This window comes from Pleurodeles waltl, chromosome 10 (assembly GCF_031143425.1).
Source record: "Pleurodeles waltl isolate 20211129_DDA chromosome 10, aPleWal1.hap1.20221129, whole genome shotgun sequence".
Taxonomy (NCBI): Eukaryota; Metazoa; Chordata; class Amphibia; order Caudata; family Salamandridae; genus Pleurodeles; species Pleurodeles waltl.
This window is the reverse complement of record NC_090449.1, coordinates 36,388,190-36,403,107: the sequence shown is the minus strand read 5'-3', so window position 1 is coordinate 36,403,107 and position 14,918 is coordinate 36,388,190. Positions and strand designations below refer to the sequence as shown.

Here is a 14,918-nt window from a genome sequence, read left to right as displayed (position 1 = left end):
ACCGAAAGTATTAGAATGAGAAGCAAAACGAGTTGGGAGGTGAGAGAGGACGAACATATCCTAAACAGGTGCAAGTTGGAGAGCATTGTGAAGTTAGGCTAGTAGGTAGGTAGTATGAGGTAAAACTAGGTAGAGTAAATCGTAGTAAAAAAGGCAAGGGTGGTAATGTGAGTGACATGAATAGTAGGTGACAACGGTATCCTAATAGTGACAAGGTAATTTGTGTGGGTGTAGTCAAGGAATGTGATATTGTACATATTTAGTAGATTGCAAACAAGTACAGTGATAAAACATTTACGTTAGGTACATTGAGTGAGCAGTAACGGAACATACGGAGATCAAGGTCATGGGGCATGGTAATCAAGTGTACCGATTGGTTATATAAAGAAATGGGATAAGTGCTGAAATATATGATAAAAAGAAAAAACCACAACATTGTAGACATATAATACTGATACAGAGTAAACCGTGAGGTTAAACCATACAAATGTCCATTTGGAAAAAATGACCGTGAAGTGTATAGAGACCGAGGTCACGGGGCATAGTATTTACATGTGACAAGGCATGGTCTAGCTGGTGAAACAAATGAGCAGCAACGACATTGTTGACACATGTTGATAATACATCTTGATCGACATTGTTGACACATGTTGATAATACATCTTGAACTGTGAGAGAAACACAATATGCCATATAAGGACCTAAATATGAACCAGGCAGACCACAAAGGAGTGGGAATTACCATTCATTTAAGACATAGTCATCAGGGAGGCGGACAAAGGGGGCAACGTTGTCATTATGAACAGAACCGACTACATTGCAGAAATTGATAGACAACTCAATGACACACAGGCCTACTCTACATTAAAGGGTAACCCCCTTCCTGACATCACTAGTCGCATCGAAAAGAAACTAACGGCTTGGAAGAATCAATGTCTCCTAACTGACCCAGAATACAAATATTTGTACACTGAAACGCCTAGGGCTCCTTGTATTTACATTCTACCCAAAGTCCACAAACCAGGGGGTTTTCCACCTGGGAGACCCATCATCTCGGGGATTGGATCCCCTACGGAACACATTTCTGAGTACATTGACTCTTTTTTACAGCCCTTGGTTCATAACTTACCCTCGTACATACAGGACACTAGGGATTTGTTATGTCAACTTGAGGATATTGAATGGACGGAAGATTGCATGTTTATCTGTCTTGACGTCAGCTCTCTCTACACCTCAATTCCCCTGGAAAAGGGACTAGAAATGCTCCAGCTGACTCTTAGTAGCCGTGACGCCACTCTGTACGAACACACGCAGATGCTTCTTGATCTTACTCGACTAGTGCTTGAGAACAATGTGTTCCTACATGACGGTAAATGGTTCCGGCAATGTCAGGGTGTTGCCATGGGAGCCAAATTTTCTCCATCATATGCGAACCTGTACATGGGCCAATTTGAGAAAAAACATCTGTGGTCCGACTGTCCTACACATATCACTGAACATATCTTGTACTGGGGGAGATACATTGATGACATTCTTGGTATCTGGACTGGCAACATCACTGACCTCCACCAACTCATAGAACACCTTAACACGAATGAGTTCAACTTGGTGTTCACTCACAAAGTGAACACCAGTCAAATTGAATTCTTAGACCTACTGTTGTACATCACCAATAGTAAGATCATGTCTAGACTGTACAGAAAACCCACGGCCTGCAATTCCATTCTTCATGCACAAAGCGCCCATCCCCTCACACAAATCAGGGCCATTCCTTACGGGGAAATGGTCAGGATTAGACGTAACTGCACTGACACAGCTGTTTTCAGGCAGGAACTCAAGAACCTAACTGAACGTTTCCAGGCTAGAGGTTACACCAACAAACTTATCTCAGCAGCTGGTAAGCGCATTTCCAACAAAAACCAACACACCCTTTTGCTTAAAAAACCCAAAGAACCTGGCAATAGGGGTTCTCCTAACAGGCGACCAGTCTCTTTCATCACCCAATACAGCCCTGTGAGCAAAACATTACTGCGCATTCTCAAAAAACATTGGCACTTGTTAATGTTGGATACATGTCTTAAGAATTCAGTGGGCGTGTCACCCAACATTGTACACACTAGAGGTCGCACGCTCAGGAACATTCTGTGCCCTAGTTTTCTCTGTCCCTCCCCCCCAACTCGCCCACTGGGCTGGATCCCAGAAAAACCCAATGGTTTCTACAAATGTGGCTGCTGCATATCCTGTCGTTTGGCCCTAAATAAAACTACATCATTCTCTTACAATACCAGGACCAAGTACCATATCAAAACCTTCATGAACTGCAATACTAAGTGCACTGTTTACTGCCTGATTTGTGTATGTGGCTTAATCTACATTGGAAGCTCCATACGCCCACTTAAAGAACGTATACAAGAACATGTAAGAGCCATCAGGAATGTCAATACCAACTATCCTCTTGCTATACACTTCAACGACCTACACGGGGAAAAAGACCTCTTAAACATCAGATTCCATGGCATCGCGCATGTTTCCAACTCTCCGAGATGGGGAGATAGAACAGGTGATCTACGCAGATGCGAGGCTAAGTGGATCCTAAAACTCCGCGCAGTGGAGCTAGGCCTGAACACGGACCGAGAATTACACCACTTTCTTAAATGAATGGTAATTCCCACTCCTTTGTGGTCTGCCTGGTTCATATTTAGGTCCTTATATGGCATATTGTGTTTCTCTCACAGTTCAAGATGTATTATCAACATGTGTCAACAATGTCGATCAAGATGTATTATCAACATGTGTCAACAATGTCGTTGCTGCTCATTTGTTTCACCAGCTAGACCATGCCTTGTCACATGTAAATACTATGCCCCGTGACCTCGGTCTCTATACACTTCACGGTCATTTTTTCCAAATGGACATTTGTATGGTTTAACCTCACGGTTTACTCTGTATCAGTATTATATGTCTACAATGTTGTGGTTTTTTCTTTTTATCATATATTTCAGCACTTATCCCATTTCTTTATATAACCAATCGGTACACTTGATTACCATGCCCCATGACCTTGATCTCCGTATGTTCCGTTACTGCTCACTCAATGTACCTAACGTAAATGTTTTATCACTGTACTTGTTTGCAATCTACTAAATATGTACAATATCACATTCCTTGACTACACCCACACAAATTACCTTGTCACTATTAGGATACCGTTGTCACCTACTATTCATGTCACTCACATTACCACCCTTGCCTTTTTTACTACGATTTACTCTACCTAGTTTTACCTCATACTACCTACCTACTAGCCTAACTTCACAATGCTCTCCAACTTGCACCTGTTTAGGATATGTTCGTCCTCTCTCACCTCCCAACTCGTTTTGCTTCTCATTCTAATACTTTCGATGTACTTTTTACTCTTTTCTTTCATCTAAGGGTTTCGTTCCCGCTTACTTTCATCCGTTCTAGGGTTCCGCCCTCTCTCTTCTTTATTATTTATTATTTTATAATTTTTATTTAGTCTCTCTCTTCGCCTACTAAATACTATTCTCTGGCAGTTACTCCTAGTCTCTCGTTATTTCCTACACTCAAGATGGCCGCCGTTTGTTTCCACTTCCTACTTTTAGCCCCTCATCTATCTCTGTGCCACTCCCAGTTGCACTTCTTAAGCTGTGAGCACAGGTCTATTCCGATCAGTACTCGTCCAAAATAGCTCGTTGACACACGTCCCTTCGCCACTTCAGGTAAGCCCTCGACTGACCTTACTTTTGTTTTTTAACTCTCCTTCCTTGCTAGCAATTTAAAATATCTGACTACTCACTAGATGTGCCCATAAGCATACTAAGCACTACCTTTTTATTTCCATACCTCGGCTCCAAGTTGCTGCAGTTTTGTACTTACACTCCGTGCCTCGCCCCTTTTTTAAGTTACATTACTTTCTTCCCGCATTTTAATGCGCTGCCCTGTGCACACGGGCTTCTTTCACGATATTTGTCTACATTTGCCTACTACCTAATAGTCAGCATAGAAGCGCTTTAAACGCTGCCCTTCTGATTTTCGCACTGCGGTTTTCAATTGCGGCACTTTTTTACTTAAATTGTTTGTCTCACCGCCTGCCCAATTTAACTATTACTCCCCGTTATTAGTGCGCTACCCCTTTGCGCACGGGTTTGTTTTACGCCATACTCTCCTCAACAGCATTATTGTGCGCGCCGGTTTACGGCCAATTCGCTCACTAAACACAAAGTCTTCCCTTTTCTCGGGATTACGCGTAGCTGATGACAAACCCCTTTCCCCCCCCCGCCCCCTTTTTTTTAACGTTTATTTCGCCTATTCTTTGGATACTGTTTAATATACTTTTCACAATCTTGACGACTTTGCCACCATACTGGACCTCTCTTCATTTTAGTCTTCGTTATTTGCACGACCGTTCTTACAAGCTTCTTAGCGTGTTCTGCACACAGCAATTACCTCATGTGCAATTCTCCCTCTTTTTCTTGATAATAGTTCAATTTTCTTTTCCCTTTCCCTCATATCCAACACTTATTAGGTTCCGACCACAGGCTTACCAGGGTCTGCATTCATGTTCTCTCACTCAACCATATTCTCATTAGTTCCACTCTAAGAAGGTATGTATTTTTGCTCCTTTTTCTCTCTACTATCTCGCTACGTACTATTTATATACCTTTTCCCCAGACTTTCTGTTCCTCCTTTTTTTCTTTCTCTTTGTTTCTAATTTTTAGTTTTTGCTTTTTCTCTACTCTACTCTTGCTCTCCTGATTACCTTTTTCTCCTTTCTCAGTCACCACTTACGTCCCTGAGCCCATTCAACCGATCACGCGGCTCCCCCATTACTTACCTTTGTCACGCACCTTCCTGGCCGGCTGGCCCAGGTATGAGCCACTCACGTGGTCCTTCCGTTTGATTTTTCAACCCCATTACTATATCTTTACTCTTCTACTTATCTGATCTCTTTGTCTCAGTCTTTCCCTTTACCTTACACTCGTTTCTCACTTATTCCAGTAACATAATGGTTTCTATCCACCTTATATTCTGTCCATATACCTTTGAACACAGTATTTCTAGATTACACAACACGGTGATTCACACTTCTTCTCAAATCTTGCACTTCGGGCCCTAATCACTTATTATGTTTTCCAGATTTTCTAACCTCTCACCTATCCACCTTTCATTTTAATACCCACTTTGCCTTACACAGAGCTCACTGGTCATTATTACCATTTTTGGAGTCTCCTTCACGTGCTCTCGTACAAACACATTTTTGTGCCCATATACTTCTATATGCCGAAACTCTTGTTTTAATTATCATTTTTGCAGCCTTGATAAAGTCACTGGTGTGACGAAACACGTGTTGGCTGTATCACGCTGATGACACAATGATTTCCAGTATCTACAAATAAAAGACACCCTCTACAAACAGGACTTGAGACTCCTTTCAACTTTGCTTCATAGCAACATAAGATAAGGGTCACTCATCCCTGCCACACTATTGGACTATACTATCGGTGTGCTGTGGCCATTCTTGTCCAATTTGGTCATAAAACTGTTGCAGACGTATATACACATGAGAAAAAAAATAGTATACCTATGACGTACAGTTAAAATGATTCTTGTTGTGAACTAATGTATATGTCCACTCTCTGTATCCAAACCAATGTATTATATAAAATGGACTGTGTGTGAGAGGCACCGCACATACTCCCCAAACCATCCCAGTGGCAGGAACATAGACACCAAAACACTGACTGCATTTATCAACCCCCCAAATACTCGACGAGGGTTTTAACTCCAGAGCTATATTGTGAGCTGAGCTCTACGTAGTATCAACTTCATAAGAGCTCTATAGTCTTCTAAAAGTCTGGTAACAAAGTAAGAATATGAGCAACAGCTAGGTAAGCAACAAGAAAGATTAACAAAGGAGAAGCGGAACTTGGGGGGGGGATTGGGGGGGGTACTCAAATCCCCTAGAGTAACAGATTGTAAAATTAAATGTAAGCGGCCATTAACAGGAGCACCAATCCGACTAATAGCACAAGGACACACTGGACTGTGGATTTAGCTCTAATCCTACAAAAAACAACTAAACTTTAAACCAAAATACAAAATAACCACATCTCCTCCACGAGACACAGGTAGAATACCGCTCTCCGTCCTATTTTTTTTTTTTAAGAGGAGACAGACAGTAAACAGAATGTTGCAAATGAGATCTTATTCAAACAAAGCTGAAAATGTTTAACTAACTGTGTTGAATATTTACTCCCGCTTCTCCATTGCTGTGGAAAGTGGGTATTAGCCTGCTGGATTTATGTTCATGGAAGGGAGGTCTAATCTTTGTATTTGCCTAACACCAAGCGGTACATACCAACAAGGATAAGAAAAGGACATAAGCAAGAGACAGTACAAATACACATGCTCACAGACTGTATTCGTAATGATCATGTGTAGAGGAATGGGGAAGTCCGTCAAGAGAGTATTCTAGCACCAACAGGGAGATTTCAAGTTTACAGCAAAAAAAATGGATCTGAAAAGTTGTACACAAAAAGTTGAGAAAAAAGTGTAAGCACAAAAAAACCCCAAAAAATCTCCGATAACAATGGTCACGGGTACCAAAACAAATGTAAAAACGGGCACCCAAAAACAAGACATTTCCAAATTGAAGATGGGTGAGGCTATGGGGCTGCGACAACGTTGGATGAGAGGTTTAAAAAACTTGGAACAGAGTGACAAATGTTCCAAAAAAGGAATAGTAGGGATCAGAAGGGGAAAACGCGGCAAGGGGATCGAAGAGGTGAGTAGGGGGATAAAACAGGGAGCACAGGGGATGCCTCCTAAAAAATGTACTGGAAGGATAGAGGCACAGATGTGACGCATGAGCCAAAGAAAGGAAGAGGCAGGAGGTGTGGAAGTGTCCCCTACGATCGGTAATAACATTTATATGACCAAGGTAAATCTGTAGAGAATGGCACATTTAAAAATATATATATATTTGTAAAGCGTCATTTATGTCACTCATTTAAACAAATGCAGTCCAGGACTTTTTTCCCCCTCAACATTTTTAACCTCGACATTACTGCATTATACGTTTTTCGAAACAACTTTAATCCACTCAGTCAGATTTCGGTGTTCTATCGAGTACTGGTGGAAGAAAATCGCCATTAGAGCAGTGGGAAGAAACGTCAAATGAAAAGGTCGAAGCAGGATGACAGATTTAAATCGAGTGAGGTACATGATGGTTTAGTGGTCACAATAAGGTCCTTCCTTTAGGACAGTGGAAGTTAATTTGTTAGGGCCTCAGTTGTGCAGCGTGAAAGGATGCCCAGGAATACAAAGCTGAGGCAAGTATAAGAAAGAAACTAACTCAGGCTTTTAACAAGCATCGCTGACCGCTTCAATTACACCTTTGAAGTATTAATTATGGTATTGTACGAAAAGTGAACTGTAAGAATGAACAAAAAGATTTTTTTCAGTATTCCCTCGCTTCCTCCTCCCCATCTTTAAATAAGGGCCAGAATCAGATTGGGATTCTCACAATATTTTCAATTGACATATTAGATTTATTGGTAGGGAAAAGTCAAAGACCATAATCTTGAGGCTTTCCTGTGTGCCACCCAGCCTCAGTGAAAAATATGCCTGAGCTATGTTTCCCACTGCATGTATTTGTGTATCCTAAGAAAAGAAAAACACTACTGATTATATGGTTTCGTCTACATTTCTTGGAGAGAAATGCCTTTAATCTATATTATGTTTTCACGTGCATTCAGTATGATTTAAATATAAATAGTGAGCGATTTTAGATACTATTCTAAGAGGTCGGAGGGAGGGGATTCTTTTATTCTGGGATCTGGAAATCTACTTTCCAAATGTTGTATCCTCTGGAAGTATTATTTGGGCGACGCTGTTCTGCCAAACATAACACATCTTCTCACCTTGTGTTAGGCCAAACCATTTAGGAAAAATCACTGCAGGGTAGAGATCTGCCATGCTGATCAATTTAGCTCAGTCAGCTGCATGCTCTCTTTAAGATTCTTATTGGCAGAGTCCACAACCATAGTGCGGGTGAATGTCTCCCCCCAACCCCTCCCATTTCTGGCTACGCTTGAGACTGTGCTGTGCCCCCCTGCACAGGAATAGTAGTTCTTGGCTCCTCCAGGGCCACTAATGGTGCTCATAACTGGAACACCACAGCGAGGACTGGTAGGACACAGACGTGACTACCAGACTCACAAGTAAATGCTGTAGATCCCGTCTCAAAGAATGAGCTCCATAAAGAGGACTAATGAGCTCACAAATGACGCTGCCAGCCAAGCTCAGGGTCTGTGAAACATTCATTTACAAGCCGTATGGCCCACTTGTGCTCCAGAGTATTAATCTTGGATGGTGGTGCTCAGTGATTTAGTTATCTATAACATGAAACAGGATGTTCTACTGATGTAGAAGCATAACCCTTACCATGTATTTCCAGAAGAATCTAAAGAGAGGAGCAATTACTTGCTACTAATGGCCCTGAAGAAGTGGTGACTCCCTCAAAACACGTAGGCTGCTTTCATTGACAATGGCTATATTTAGGACGGCAAATTTCAGCATTGTATGCCAATACCGAACAGGATTGTTCTCCACTATTAAATCTAAGCACTAAATCATGTGATCTTATACACAGATGCTATCATTTCTTTTTGATGTCATGTTTTCAATTTGTTCAAACACTGTTTGGTATGTTAACTTTCTCACTTATATTTATCTAAATGAACTTAATGAAAAGATGACTCCTGGGATATTATTTTTTTGTGTTGATGACATATTGTACCCCTAAACTCGGTTAATTGAACTGAGTGTATTGGTACAGTTGAATCCTCCCTGAAACCTTTTCTGTTTAGTTAAATAGTAGCTGGTGGGATAGATCTGGTCTATTTCAGGTAGAGGATAGCAGGGTCCTTGTAGGTGACCCAATACGCCAACTCTACACTATAGATGGGAATTTGTCTATGGATGGTCATCTGTGCAGCAGTCTGTGGGCAGACCGTGCCAAAATAGAGATGATGAAGTGTTGGAAGTTGGCTTTCCTTACAGTTGCATTCCAAAGAGAAGAGGTGGTCATTGAGACCCGCTGACCAATTCTGTGTTAAGGCATGGTGTTTTTACGATGGTCTGTGTGTGCTGTATCACAACTCAGGGGTAGTTCTGCTTCAGCAGGTAAACGATATCTTATGCTCTCTATACCGCGTGAGGAGCTAAAGAATGGATCACACTGGTGTCTGCAATAAGTAACATTTGGCCTCTTCGTCCCAGGCTCTGTATGGGTAATAGATTATTCCCTGTCCATGTTCTGGTGGAATCTCCCACCTCTGCCCAGGTGGTTTTAACGAACAGGCGAGCCCTGAACTTTCTATTCAGTTGCAAGCACATTCACCTAGAGCTAAAGAATAGCCACTCGTCTCCTTCTCACTTATTGATACTTTTATCAGTAAAACGCAAAGTTCCATAAAGTTGATACGAGGAAAAGCCAAGTGGGTGCAATTGCTCATTTCACTATAGAATGTGGGCCTGTGAGAGGGTATGGACACCAGGGTACAGGTTTCTAAAAGACGAGACCTGTAATACTATGTTACCAGCTGACGCTGGCTCAGTGACCACTGTCCCGAGCAGGAGTGCCTGGGGGCAATTTGGGCACAGTAATTCTAAGGATTAAGAGAAAACTCCAGCTTTTAGGCAGCAGAGAAAAAAAATGCTAGTTTAAGTCACAAAACGTACACAATGTTCACATTCAATTCCGTCTAGTTATTGCTATGGTATTGTCTGTATTGCATCTAATTTTTCTTTAAGCACCTCCAATTGCTGGCAAATTGAAACATTTAAGAGTAAAATGCAGAAGAAAGATTTTTTTTTAATAAATGTGCACCATTATAGGCAGGGCGATTTACAGAAGCTCATCAACAAAACAGATGGGACCTCTTTATTTAGTTGTGAACAAAAATGAAAGGTCGGCTTTCATGCATCTTTAAACATTTTGTAGAAGCAACAAGATAAAATGCAGACGGCCCAAGTACAAAGAATTCCAATAAACTAAAATATGTTCAACAGTTTCTGGCAATAAGCGACGTTGTCTGCAGCAGGCAGTAGCTCGCGCATAGCCACGCAAGCTTCACGTCAAATCAAACAGTAAGCTTAGGCAATCAGCTCATATCTTGTGTGTCAAACAGGGAGGCTGGGATTAGAACTCCGGTTTCCTTAATACAAAGTGGTGAACAGTCTGCAGACTATCTTATCCCTTATTAAATTAGCAGCAATCAAAGGTGCTGGTTCGTAGTCTTCTGCAAAGGGCAAATTGTAATGGTACGAACACGAATCTCGAAGTAAAGCTGATTTCATTTCCTGTTCATGCAACTTTATCCTGTGTCCCGGGTGTACAGCAAGAGAAAGGCGAAGACTGGGCGTGCCTGCAGTGTATCTCGGGGCCAGAGCCGCTGAAGGATATGGAAAGAAGAGAAAGGTACTCCAAAAACAAATAAGTTGGAATCGAGAGGGTTGAAACAGATCGGGTGCCCGGTGAGAGCGGGGACGAGAGAGAAGAGGGTTCAAGTGCAGGGGTAGCAATGAAACAGAGTGCTCAGGAGCCTGGCGCAATACATCCCTGGAGTCCCGCGACCCCAAGTGCCGTTGTAATTAATACCTGCAGTGACAAAGGAGAGCTGACAGACTGTCACCCTGCCATGGGCAACCCGACAATAAGACTACCGGTGTTGTGACAGTTACTTGGTCATGGTAAAGTAGTTAAAGGAATGTCAGATCGTTTATGTTGCAGTAGATTAAATTCTGACACGATGGCAATTCCATATGAACCTATACTCCTCCACGCCAACTGGGACACCGCTTTTAAGCCGCGAGATTTAATTTTACAAGCCACTGGTATTTTGCGGGAAGCCCTCACGAGGCGAGCAGATCAGATTTTTTTTTTTTAACCTGTAATGTAATATTCAGGTGTCTCGGCTATATTTATGGTCCATTCTCATTCGTAGACCAGCAAGAAGTCTTAGAAGGTAGGAACGTTTGGTAGAAAAGTACCGCCGTCTCCGTTTCTAGGGGAGCGTTTCATTGTGGCTATATCCACGCCTGGGGAATGGAGGGGTTCGCTTCCTATGGAAAGTGAGACATAAACCCTCCCAAAGGCAGGCTCGCACTTGCCCCACCGACGGAGGGGGTCTATTCCACTAGGGTTTTGTTCAGGACAGCAATTACAGTTCACCCCAACTGTGAGAAAGGACTTCACGAAGTCCCTCTCCTCGCTAAGAAAGGTATTTGCCCTCTAAATGCGGAGTTACACTCCCCGGCCCCCTTCCACCCCGTCAGCACTGATAGTTACCAGGGCTCTCTGGCATATTCCTCCATCTTGCGCTCCCATCAGCCTCCTCTCAAACAGGACGGGAAACCTTGACCTCGCGTGCGACCTCCCTTACGGTGTGACGCATCAACAACTCTTGTCACGTGCACATGTAAAACCAAAGAGTATGCACTTAGCGGGGGCCATCTTTAAACGGGGTAGCGTTTTAGGAAGTAAATGGCAAACTACATTAGAGGATCACGCTCGCAAACGGAAGCGACAGGCTCGAGCGCAGCGTTCGATGCGTACAGGACTGTAGGCATTCTGTACGCTTCTATAGCCCGTGTGTTTGAGCACGGTGTCCCAATCCAAGATGGCCCGCGCGTCTAGAGTGATTACGAGCTGTAGTTTAGAAGTCCTCTTTCCGTGTTTAGAGGATAATTGGTGCCGTCACAGTAAGTAGCGCTCCCGTGGGTGTCCATTTTTTACGGCGTCAGGCACCCGTTAACTGGGGGGGGCTAACCTCTTGGGTTACAAGGCCCAGTCTGGTCACTCCCGTTCCATGTCCGTTACTGCAACGAATACACCTCAGAGCGAGGCTAGGAACGCACGGCCATTGAAGTGAGGGAGGCGGGGAGCCCGGAAGAGGCGGGGCTTGAAGTGTTTTTCGCAGTCGGCTGGAGGAGAGCCACCAGAGAGAGGTGCGTGGGCCGGGGAGAAGGGGTGCTGGGGTTAAAGCTGTGGTTTATGGAGGGACTGAAAGAAGCTGGGTTAAAACCGGATCGAAGTCAGATCCGAATTGAAGCTGGAGCCCAGAACGCTTTATCCTGAAACCGAGTTGCATGAGAGGTGGAGTTGTATTACTCAATTCAAACACAAGAAAGGTGATGGGTGGGATGCTTGAATTAACACTCGGCCACTGGCCTTCGCCCAGGGCCGCATTCCAATCCATCGTTTTATGCCCACTATGCCACGTCAGTTTGGACCCAGTCGTCAGCATATTAGTGGTATCTCTCAATTCACTTTGACCTTCCTGCAGACTATCACCCCCGTCAAAATGTGCGCTTCTGTGGAATCACCCGGGAGCCCCCCCACTTCACCTCTGAGGCCCTACATGGCGATGCACACGCGGGGCATACAGAGCATACATGTAGCTGCAGAGTGAGCATAAGTGGTTGACAACATTGAGCACTCTAAGTGCTTTGGAATACCTGTGGTGTGATATTTGGCTGCACAAAATGTGCAAAAATGTGATCAGTTTTTGGAGCATAGCTAGGCTGGAGGCTGCAGAGAGCTGTACTTGCCGGCAGAAGACAGTTAAAACTTTGGGCAAAAGAAAGTTGTAGCTGCTGTAAAACCGAATGATGAAGAAAGAGAGTGAGAAGAGAGCGCTCGCATATTTTCTCAAGTATCATCTAAAAACATGAAAAGCGAGCACACTAACCCCAAATTTTGCTGCTCTGTGCCCCCAGCCCCCCTCCCCCACCCACTCCCCGCCATGAAAAAATGAGATGGGGGTCAGGTTTTTATTAAACTCGCTTTTTTTTCCCCTCACAGCAACCATTTCAGCTTTTATAGGACTCCTCAACCACAAACTTAGCTGGTGGCATACTTCATCATTGGAGTCCTACCCCAGACACCTAGCGTGCAATTCAAGAATTGGGAACCTATTTAGGTCTGACATCAACCAGGGCCATTTATTTTTATTAACATTCTCCCTCTCTATCGATTGGCTTCACTGTGAGTGACATCGTTCTGATTTTTTACAAGGAGCATATCAGCACATACAGTAGGTTTGTTCAGTGCCTGGGGCTGCTGTGGCAATATGCGCTTCTAGAGACCCAAAAATATTTTTGCTAGTGTTTGCTATATTAGTGAGGGCCCAGCAGTTCACACAACGATACTGTTTTACGTAAACCATGCCAAAACAAGGCTTACGATGACAAAACCAAAAGGCTGCCCAGTAGTCTGTCTTTGTCAAAGCTGTTTAGTTTCTTGATTCCAATATTCTTATTGAAAGGTTACACTAATTTGCCATTATATATTTCTGGAAATATTAGCACATCAATATATTATACTAAATGATGCTTCAAAGAAATAAGTACAGTTTCAGTAGTTTAGTAAAATGTTTTGTTTTCATAATTTCATTTTTTGTCAACATTTTATTTTGAAAGCAAACAATCGTCAATTTTACTTTCCAAATATTTGAATTTAACCTAGAGCATTCTGGGAGCATTACACAAAGCCTCATATTGTTAAGTGTTGGAAACGTGTGTACACATTCTTTTACTGGAACCACTGTCACTGGTGCAGTCCGAGCTTACATTTCCTTTGAGCGCTCACTCGCATAATAAAGGCTTTGCATTAATGAAGCATAAATACAAGTTTGAATTGCATTAACACAGGGACACAAATATTACCTGAACTGCAGAGAATCTTTCCCTGATCCATAATTTGGGTACTGTAAACTGGCTGCCAAAATGTTTATGCTGCAGGGTGTTGGGCCTACTTGTACCAAGGACAAAATAAATATGAAGACTTTGTGTTCTTGACCTCAAACAATATGTCCTGGACATTGGACTATAGGAATTCCACAGCCCTGGGGTAAGCAGGACTAGGGATAATGAAGTTTACTGCTAAGTAACTGGGTCCTATCCCTACACCCCTTGTCCTCATCCCAGATATTACTAAAATATATGAGATGGCCAAATTGCCCTTATTGATGCAGTAAAACTTTAGAAATTAAATATATTAACCAAACAGAACACCTGTTAATTAGTCATTGTATCTTTTAATTTTAACTTGGAACCACCACCTTCAAGATATTCTAACAAATGGAAAGATTTTCAGTACCAAAATTCTCAATTCTGTAGTTCTTTACAAATATATCAACAGAATCTAAATTAGCAATGCAACAAATCTCCGTCTCTGAAACCCCCTGAATTTCTGTCCAGAATACCACAAATATTTTGGTGGACCAGCCCTGTATCCCATCTGGAATCAGCATTACTGCTAAATTGTAGCTGTTAATAATAGGGGAACAAATGCAGCTACTTATGGTCATATTGGATAATTTATGTCCCTGGCTAGACCTGTCAAAATTAACAAGCAAGTGGTCAGACCATTTAAGAACCCATGAACACTCCAGATAAATGCATACAGCAAGTACCACATCAAATACATTAAAATGTTCTGCTCTAGATGAAGAAGGTTAAAATATTGGAAGCCTGTGCTTCCAATATCTTCTTGTGCTCCGGGAGTCCAAGGCCCTATATAGAATAATATAATCATCTAACATGATCATAAATGGGGGTTTACATAATAAAGCTCCCAATTCTTCTGGCAGAGGAAATAGCCACTAGAAATGCCACTTTTTAAAAAGTACAAGTATTTCAAATGTATAGAGGAAGGAAGCTTAAAAGATAGCACCTGCGAAAAATGTAATATTAGCAGGAGATTCAAAGGTCAAGCTACAGGACGACCACTGGTCTTAAGACAAAAAAGTTCCTCACTAACCTCCAGTCTAGATCCTCCTTGTGTAGTCTGTCCCTAAAAATTCAGAATGCTTCAATTGTTGCCCATTGAG

At 42.5% G+C, this 14,918-nt stretch overlaps 2 protein-coding genes across 3 annotated transcripts in view; one reads left to right on the top strand and one right to left on the bottom strand.

Moving 5' to 3' along the window:
* Window positions 1-11,491, bottom strand: part of TIMM17B (translocase of inner mitochondrial membrane 17B) — a 35,993-nt gene extending 24,502 nt beyond the window's left edge. Inside the window, exon 1 of the mRNA XM_069209595.1 lies at window positions 11,375-11,491. Within this exon, the coding sequence (XP_069065696.1) occupies window positions 11,375-11,400 (26 nt within the window). The 5' untranslated portion in view covers window positions 11,401-11,491. The remainder of the gene's footprint in view (window positions 1-11,374) is intronic.
* A 408-nt stretch (window positions 11,492-11,899) lies between these two features.
* The window catches only part of PQBP1 (polyglutamine binding protein 1), a 37,071-nt gene continuing 34,052 nt past the window's right edge, over window positions 11,900-14,918 (top strand). The window contains exon 1 of one of the 2 annotated variants that reach the window (XM_069209592.1): window positions 11,900-12,033. The gene's annotated coding sequence lies outside the window, so the exon portion shown is untranslated. Of the gene's footprint in view, window positions 12,182-14,918 lie in introns of both variants that reach the window. The other variant, XM_069209594.1, reaches the window with a different exon arrangement.